Genomic DNA, 9,437 nt, shown 5'->3' with positions numbered 1-9,437 from the left:
TTGAAATTCTGGTGAAATTCTCTTTTTCTTTTGTTTATCAACAATAGTAACTTGTTCATCATTAAAGGTAACAGGAATGAAAGCACTCTTAATTCTTTTCTTTTCATTTTCAATACAAAGTGTTTCTTCAATACACATACTTTAACAGTTTAATACAATTTAATTTAATAAGATGTGATTGATAATCTTTTTATATTTCTTCCTTTTCTTCCACGAAGTGATACGTGGTTAAAAATATACACTTTTTTTCTTTATTTTTTTTTTCAAATTCTATTTCCTTCACATAAAAAAATAAACAATTCTTGTTAATGATATTTGAAAACTTGTTGATAATCGTATAAAATCTTATTATTCTACTTTTATTAATACTATACTTTTGAGTTAAAAAGAAAATGACTTTTTCAATGAATTTAAAATGAGTTTGGCTTTTATTTTCTTTCTTAATGTTATGACTTTCCTTAGTTTCTGTAAAGAATAGAAAAAAAAATATATGTTTTTTAAAAATGAAATTAACCTTTTTAAGAAACAAATAAAGAGTCAACGTCAAACTACCTGTATTTATTGAATTGAAATAAAAAACACTTAAGACATTTCTCTGTTTCAACATATTTTAATGAAAAGAAAAAAAAAGAAAAGAATAACTCCAGAAAAGAATAAAAAATCCAAATAAAAATGTCAAAATGTTGAATTGATGACTTAAAAAATAAAAAAATCTTTAAACCAGAAAAATAAATATTTTAATTTAAGCTATGTTCCACATTAAAAATAGATTATTTTGCATCTGAAATAATATCCTTTGTTTCTTTATCTTTTCTAATTAAATTTTGTGAAAGAATACGTTTCTTTTCTCCTTCAACAAATTCTTTCATTTTATCTATTGTTTCATTCTCCTTTCCTCTTTTCCATTCATCTTCATCATATTGAGTTAAAACTGGTATTGGATTTCCATTTGGTAATAAAACCCCTTCATTAAATAACTCTTTATGAAATTCACTTGTAAGCAATCTTGAAGCACTTAACCGTTTTTCAGGGGAGTATTGTAATGTATGAGTTAAAATAGTAATAGCCTGAACAGGAGGTTTAAATGAACTCAATGTATTTTCAATTCCAATTCCATCAACTTTAGGTAATATTGGTGGAGGGATTTCATTATTCATTGCTTTCATCTCTTCTTCTGTAGGTGTTCCAATAATTTTTATTATTTTTACAACTTGATCTGAAGTACTACTCCCTGGAAAAAGTGGTTTTCCTAAGAACATCTCTGCAAGAATACATCCATAAGACCAAATATCAATAGAACTATTATATTTACTTGTTCTAAATACTAATTCTGGTGCTCGGTAATGCCGTGAACAAATATATGAAACATTTGGTTCTGATGAATCTAAAATATTTTTTGCACTTCCAAAATCACAAATCTTTAAATCACCTGTATTTTTATTAACTAAAATATTTTCTGGTTTAATATCTTGATGAATTATATTTAATGAATGAATATATGCTAATCCACGAATAAGTTCATATGAAAATAATCTAATATATATAGTTGGTACTTTTTTTTTTAAACTTCTCATAAACTGATAAAGATTTTGTGGTAAATAATCCATAACTAAATTTAAACAAAAACTTGAGCTCTAATAATGGTGTTAGTAGTTTGTTTGTTTTTTTATTCTTTAAAAAAACACTGTTTTAATTATTTATGTCCGTTCTTAACAAAATTAAAATAAACAAACATTTGATAACTTACTCAAAAATGAATCTTTTAATTTTATTACATTTTGATGATGAAGTATTTCCTGTATTCTTAATTCTTTGTTCTATATTCATTATTATTTTCTCACTTATTTATTATTTTCTTTAAACAAATATTCTTTACTTCTTTTTTTTTTAATTGGTTATTATACTTAATAATTATAACAAACTTTACACCGTTTCCCTTGTGAGACTCTCTTAATAGCATTAACCTCACCTGTTTTTATATTATTAGCTAAAAAAACAATACCAAATGCTCCATACCCAATAACTTTTGATATTCGATATTTATTACTTTCATTATCTAATATTATTCCTTCTTGAATTCCATAATTTTGAAATACTTCTGTTTGTGATACTCTTTTTAATAATCGTTTAGACATTGACTGATCCTTAAAGTTCTTTTTCGTCAAAATTTTTTTGTTTTCTTTATAACAAAATTTTATGATCTTTTTATAGCATTTTCATTTATTTTTGTTTTTAATTACATTTTTCTTTTTCAAAATAAGTAATTTTTCTGTTATTTATTAAAATTGATAAAAAGTAATTAATAAATTAGTATTTTTAATAATTATAACTTATTTTATAGTAAGATTTTTAAAAATAAAAAACCTTAAAAAACCCTATTTTTTCCAAAAAGAATGAAAAATTGAGAGAAAAGAAGTAATTCAGTAAAAAAGAAAAAATAAAGAAAAGCAAAAGAATTTAAAAAAAAAACCCTTTGAATTAAAACTTTGAAAGATAAAAGAAGTTAAAGAGAAAGAAGATAAGATGGCAGCATGGTTAAATGGAACAAAAAAGAAAGAGTGTTTGACATTAGATAAAGAAATGAAATTATTTGAAGAATTTATTCAATTAACACCAGAAGAAATTAGATGTAGAAATTATTGTGTTGATAAACTTAAACAACTCTTTGAAAATAATATAGAACATTGTGAAGTTCAAGTGTATGGAAGTTTTGTTTATGGATTATCATTACCATCAAGTGATGTTGATATTGCATTATTATTTCCTCAATTACCATCTTTATCGATAGGAAGAAAAATTAGAATATTAAAAAGAGTTGCTCAACTTTGTAGAACAATAAAAAGTATTAGAGTAGATGATGTAATTACTAATGCTAAAATACCTATTGTTAAATTAACTGATTTAGAATGTGCATTATCAATTGATATTTCTGTTGATTGTGATAATGGGATTGTAACTACTAGTTATATTAAAACATTATTAACTGAATTCCCATTAGCAAGAACACTTTCATTATTTATTAAATTTTTATTATTTCAAAATTCATTAAATGAACCATATCATGGTGGTTTAGGTTCATATGCAATTATTCTTTTAGTTTGTACATATCTCAAAAATAATCCAACAGAAGACTGTGGTATTGCTATTACTGGATTTCTTAATTTTTATGGATCATTATTTAAAATGAGAATGACTGCTGTTTCATTAATTAGTGGATATTGTAAATATCGATCTGAAGATGATTCTGAATCATGTCCAATGATTATTGATCCTTGTGATGAATTAAATAATGTTGGTAGAACTTCTTTTAAATTTACTACTGTTCAGTACATTTTTAAAAAGACATTAATTGGAATAAATTATCAGTACAAAAGTCCAAAGGAAAAATATCTACCTAAAAGAAGTAGATTATCTAATGTTGTTGCTATTGCAGCATCTACTTTAGTTTTTAGAAATGCTATTTGTCAACGATTTAGTGAACAAGGTACTCCAACTCTTGTTCATGAAAATAGAACAGTCAATGATAAGTCGTTACAATAACCATAAATTCTTTTAATGATTGATTTAATTGTAATGTTTATTTGAAAATTCTATTAACACTTAATAAATTACTTTATTTTCTTAAATAATAAAATCCCAAATTGTAAAGAAATTCATCTTCTTCTCTTATTTTTTTTTTATTCTTTGAGAACTTTATATTTAATTTAAATGATTAGCTTGGAAGCTATTTATTTAATGCATGTCGCATTACATTTTGAAACTTATTCAGACATTTTTAAATTTCTTCAAGTTAGTAAAACTTGTAAAGAAGCAATTGAACGACTAAAAATTAATCCATGGTTTGCTAGTAGTGAAAGTGTTATTAAATTTTGTACAAATTTTAATCCTGAAACAATGAATTGTTTATCTTATTGTTTCTTTTCTAAACAACTATTTAACAAAGTCTCAAATATAAGAAATCCAATGTTTAATAGTATTTTAAAATCTAATATAAATGACATTACATCAATACTACCAAAAGTTTATCATATATCATTGTATTATACAGATGAATCTGAAACCCATCCTGAATCAAGAATGCCTGAAGAAACATCTCAATTTTTTATTGAGAATGCTCAACAATTTAATAACTTAAGATGTGTCAGAGGAGACATTGAATTAGTTATTGCATTTTTCAAAAAATTTACTGACAATGGTAGTCAAATGTTTGTTCACTTTCCAACAAGAGTTGAATTATTTAATTTAGTCAAAAGAAGTAGTTCTACAGAACAAAATTTGATTAGTCAAATAAAGAAGTACCTTCCTCATAATGGCATGACTCAAATAGAATATACAACTAATACCCATGTTAAATCAAAAGAAGAATTAAAATGTTTTGATGGAATTGAGTATCATTATACTGCTTTTAGTGATAATCAATGTGAATTTATGAGTGAAGCAATTGAATGTGATGAAGGAAAAATTGATATTAAAGGTACACTTAATTGTAATAGATTTAATTCTATTATAGAAAAATGTTATGCAGATATTATTAAACTTCATTTTGAAAAACCATTTGAACAAGAAGAAGGAGATGTGTTTAAAAGAAAAAAATATGATAATTGGAATATACCAAAATGTGTATTAACACTAGAACTAACACTTAATTTTGAATATCAATCAGATGACTATTATTTAATGCCAATTAACATGGATTATCTTCAAATATTAACATTAAATGAATGTGGGAATATTTCATTTGAAGGGGATTATCCATTATTAAGAGAAGTGAATATTTTAGGAAGTCATGACATTCAATTCATTGGTAAAGATAAAACAATAAACATTATTGAAATTGCTATTGAAGGTTGTAGTTATTGTTCTATTGAATTAAAATTTAGTCCAATCGAATCAGTTATATTACAAGATGTTGAAGAGGTAACAATGAACATTAAAGTGGACTCTCTAAAAGAATTTGTTATAATGGCAAGTAGGAATTGTTACTTTAATCCAGTTTCATTCAAAGATGTATTTGTTCAAATAGAAGAATGTTCAGAAATTAGCTTTTATAACATTGATAAAATAAATCAATTACCAGAAGATCAAGACATAGACGAAGAAGATTTAATTTCTCCATTACAATATTGTGGAGTTGATTATACAAAATTCCAAGAAATAATTCAAAGTTGTATCTTTTTACCATCACTACAATTATTTACCAAAATGAGTTCTAATAGTTACAATAAACTATTCCAAGTAAGATGGTTTTATGTAAGTTGTTCAAGAGTTCAATCTCGTGGACCTGAAATTCGATTAAAAAAACAAGTAAGTTCATGGTTAATCAATACTCTATTTTCAAGTAATTTTTATAATAAAGAAGATGATCGTAAGAATATGTATTTAGTATTTCCAAATGGTACTGAAAAAGTTGTTGATTCTTCTATCAGATATTTTGAAGTGACAGTACAACACCAGTCATTAATGTCTATTGGTATAATTCACTCAACAAAATTTGAATATGATGAAACAGTTTGTTATTGTTTATAAATAAAAGTCTTCTATAAAATAAACATTAAAAAGAATAGGAGTATATTGGTAATATCAAATATTCTATTGGATATATGAATGATAGTGGAAATGTTTATGAAGGTGATCATAAAATCGCTTGTTCATTCAAACCATATGGTTTATATGATGGAAATAAAAATGTTATTGGATGTGGTTTTAATTCAATTACTCATGAAGTCTTTTTTACTTGTGATGGAATAAAAGGTTATACCAAAAAGATTGACTGGGAAGGGATTGATGCGGCAATATCACTTAGCTTATTTAAGGAACTACATATCAATTATGGACAAGAACCATTTGTTTACAATATTTATAATGAGTATCAAATTGGTTCTTGTTTAGTGGTATAATTCATTTCTTTGTTTCATTATATCAAACCATTCTTCTTATCCATTCATTTCTCATGAATAACATAATTGTTGAGATGAATAACAAAAAAAATAATCAATTTTCCGAAGAAGTTCAACATCATTTTGGTAAACAAGAATCATCAAAACCAAAAAAACAAGGAAAAAAGAACAGTAAATATGCAGTTTTGTTTGCTTAGTGAAATAAGTCTAAAAATGGCTATAACGGCAGAATGAGAACTTGAAAAAATCTCATCTTTGATTATTAAATGGAGAAAACTATCAATAAAGCAACTGATCCTGCTGACTCTTTTCCAAAAGACAAACACGTTAGAAAATTAATTTGCTCATGTAGTACTGAACAATATTGTGTCATGCTCTATCATCAACTATTAGAAAAAATAAAAAAAGGAACACCAGTTACTCAAATGAAAGCTCTGGAAATTATTCATAGAATTATGCTTGATGGACCTCAACAAGCTTGTACAACAAGAACATTTGATTTAGGATGGATTCCAGAATTAGATAGATTCAAGCGCTCACAACCACGGAATGTTGCAACTGATTTATTCCTTAAATTTATCAGAGTCTTAGAAAGTAAAGTTGAATTACATACAAATAATCGATTTATTCCAGGATCAATGGATCCAGATTTATTTAAGAAAGTTATTGGTCGGATGAAAATTAATTCTTATGAAAGTGCTAGTGCAGTTATTGAACCATTAATGAAACATTTACGAGTATGTCAAGATGATACTAATGCTATTTTAAAAGTATTAAATGCAAAAAGAATATTATCACTTATGGCAATGTTAGTTACTTTAATGAGAGAATTAAATGGTATCTATTATATGTTTTATGAAATTATTTTTAATACTTTTGTTTCTCTTCATCATGACCAACGATATAAAGATTTAATTTCACAATTTAATACAATGCATTATGACCTTAAAAGTATATTTGACCAAATTAGTGTTATTAGAGATGTTACTGCTTTGGTTACTGTTCCACAATTGTCTTCTCAACCACCTGATTTTAGTGTCATTACTTTAGGTCATCCAAGATCACCAACCCCACCTCCTAAAGAACCAACTCCACCACCAAAACAAGAACCACAACAACAGGCATTTGAACCATTTGACTTCAACAAGTTTGAAGAAGTTAAATCAGTTCCACAACAACCAGTACCTGCACCATTTGATTTTGCTAAAGAAGAACAAGAACAAAAGAAACAACCTGTTGCTATTGAAAAAGAAAAAGAAGTTATTGTTAAAGTAGAAAAGGTTGTAGATATGGATCGAATCAATAAATTACTCAAAAGAATTAAAGAACTTGAAGAACAAATTAATGAATTAAAAATAACTATTGACCAATTAAAAGCAAAACATAAACGAGAGTTAAAACAATTAAATGAAGAAAAAGAAGTAGGAAATAATGATAAAATTAAGGAGTTAGAAGCTGTTATTGAACAATTGAAAAAAGAAATTGAAGAATGGAAAGAAAAAAGTTCAGAAACAGAAGAATTAAAGAAAGAGTTGGCAAAAAAGGAAGAAGAAATTAAAGAATTAAAAGAAATTCAACAACAACTAAATGAAAAAGAAAGACAATTAAAAGAAGAAGAAGAAAAGAGAAAACAAATTGAAAATGAATTAAATCAATTAAAAGAAGTTATGGCAAAAGAGACTCAATTAAAAGAAGAATTTTCACATAAAGTTGAAGAAGCACAAAAAGTGATTCAAGAATTAGAGAAACAACTTGAAGAATTAAAATTAAGAGAAAGTAATCTTGGAGAAAATGAAAAGAAATTAATACAAGAATTAGAAGAACAAAAGAAAGAACTTGATAATTGGAAGAAGAAAGAGGAAGAATGGAATGAATATAAGAAAAATAAAGAATTAGAAAATGAAGCAATGAAAGTTGAATTAAAAAAGTTACAAGACAAGAATCAAGAGTATATTATGAATATTGAACAACTCAATAAAGAAAAAGAAAATAAAATACAACAATTAAAAGAACTTGAATTAAAAGTTAATGAAATGGAACAAAAATATGAAATATTAGAAAAAGAAAGAGAAGAAGATTATTGGAGAGTTGTTGGAGCAAATGTTAAGGGAGTAGAAAAAGAATTTGAAGAAATGATGAAAAACTTTAATGACATGACAATTGAAGGAAATAAAAATGCTACTAAAGAAACTGTTCTAAGAGATTTAACTATTCTTAATGCTACTGGAAATGCTTATAGAATGGCATTAGAACAAAACCATCCAAAAGAAGCAGAAAAAGAATTAGAGAATTTCCATAAATCAATGCAAACATTATTAGAAGACCTTAAAGGAGTTGAACCAAAAATTGCAGATGAAGCAATGAAACTACAATTAAGACAAACCACATCTGATTTATATGATAGTGTTAAAGTGTTAATGAATAAATGGAATGATAGAGAACATGTCAATGAAGCTGGTGATGTTTTTAATATCAATATGACAAAAGAAAAAACTCTTGTAGAAGGAATTGAAGAAGTTGCTGAAGCAGTTAATTTGAGTGGAATTGATGATGACGCTGAACGAGAATTATTAAAAGCAGCTGATTCTATCAATAGTTTAGCTAAAGACCTTGAAAAATGGTTAAAACAATCAAAGAAAGGAGTAAGTGCTGAAATGGATGTTAACCAAGCAATTATGGAAAGTGCACAAGCTATTGCTAAAGCAACTGCTGCACTTGTTAATGCAGCAGCTTTAGCTCAAAAAGAAAGAGTTGCATTAGGAAAGAAACTAGCTACACCAACAAAACCATATGCTCCAAATCAAGTTTGGTCTGAGGGATTAGTTACTGCAGGAAAGGCAGTTGCTGAAGCTACAAAAGAAATTGTTACTGTTGCCAATAATAATGTTACACCTGGTTGTGAAAAGAATGAAGATGCTTTAATTGCTTCTAGTCGTGAAGTTGCTAAAGCTACCGTTCAGTTAGTCACTGCAGCACGATCCAAAGCTGATTTTGATTCACCAACATTAGGTAAAGTTGAAAATGCATCAAAGAGTGTTAAAGAAGCTACAGAATTACTTGTAAAAGCAGTTAATGCAATTAGTGGACTCAAAGAAGAAAAAGATGAGAGTGTTGATTTTAGTAAATTAACTGATTATCAACTGATTGTCAAAGAACGAGAGGCACAAATTAAAGTACTTAAATTAAGAAGAGAATTAGATGCTGCTGAGAAAAAATTAAAAGACTTGAATAAACAACGTTATGAAAGACAAAACAATTAATTCATTTTTTATTTGTGTTATTCACTTTTTAAAAATAATTAAATTGATATAACAAATAAAAAAGTTATAAATATTATTAAATAAACTATTTTAAATCAAATATAAAAGAAAATTAGAAGAATAATTAAATAAACTAGTAAAATAGAATTAGTTAAAAAGAAAAAAAGGGTTTTGTATTTTAAGATAATTCAACCAGTCGTTTTCTGAAATGGCTAGAGGACCAAGACACCACTTGAAGAGATTAAATGCCCCACATCATTGGATGCTTTCTAAATTAGGA

General features: G+C 26.1%; 4 protein-coding genes across 4 annotated transcripts; 3 read left to right on the top strand and 1 right to left on the bottom strand.

The window, feature by feature from the left end:
* Window positions 1-770: 770 nt before the first annotated feature.
* On the bottom strand, window positions 771-2,135 carry ENU1_008450 (protein kinase domain containing protein; the record flags this gene model as incomplete). Its single annotated transcript, XM_008856611.1, has 3 exons — window positions 771-1,634; window positions 1,734-1,817; window positions 1,923-2,135. The coding sequence occupies 3 exons, from the start codon at window positions 2,133-2,135 to the stop codon at window positions 771-773; spliced, it is 1,161 nt and encodes a 386-aa protein (XP_008854833.1).
* Window positions 2,136-2,523: 388 nt separating this feature from the next.
* ENU1_008440 (nucleotidyltransferase domain containing protein) lies at window positions 2,524-3,540 on the top strand (the record flags this gene model as incomplete). Its single annotated transcript, XM_008856610.1, has 1 exon — window positions 2,524-3,540. One exon carries the CDS (start codon window positions 2,524-2,526, stop codon window positions 3,538-3,540), a length of 1,017 nt encoding a protein of 338 aa, XP_008854832.1.
* Window positions 3,541-3,735: 195 nt separating this feature from the next.
* On the top strand, window positions 3,736-5,897 carry ENU1_008430 (SPRY domain containing protein; the record flags this gene model as incomplete). Its single annotated transcript, XM_008856609.1, has 2 exons — window positions 3,736-5,508; window positions 5,565-5,897. The coding sequence occupies 2 exons, from the start codon at window positions 3,736-3,738 to the stop codon at window positions 5,895-5,897; spliced, it is 2,106 nt and encodes a 701-aa protein (XP_008854831.1).
* A 266-nt stretch (window positions 5,898-6,163) lies between these two features.
* ENU1_008420 (I/LWEQ domain containing protein) lies at window positions 6,164-9,157 on the top strand (the record flags this gene model as incomplete). The annotated part of the gene is made up of 1 exon (XM_008856608.1): window positions 6,164-9,157. One exon carries the CDS (start codon window positions 6,164-6,166, stop codon window positions 9,155-9,157), a length of 2,994 nt encoding a protein of 997 aa, XP_008854830.1.
* Between the last annotated feature and the right edge of the window lie 280 nt (window positions 9,158-9,437).

This window comes from Entamoeba nuttalli, assembly GCF_000257125.1.
Source record: "Entamoeba nuttalli P19 unplaced genomic scaffold asmbl_2084, whole genome shotgun sequence".
Lineage (NCBI taxonomy): Eukaryota > Evosea > Mastigamoebida > Endamoebidae > Entamoeba > Entamoeba nuttalli.
Note: the sequence above shows the minus strand (reverse complement) of the source record. Positions and strands in the feature narration are given on the sequence as shown.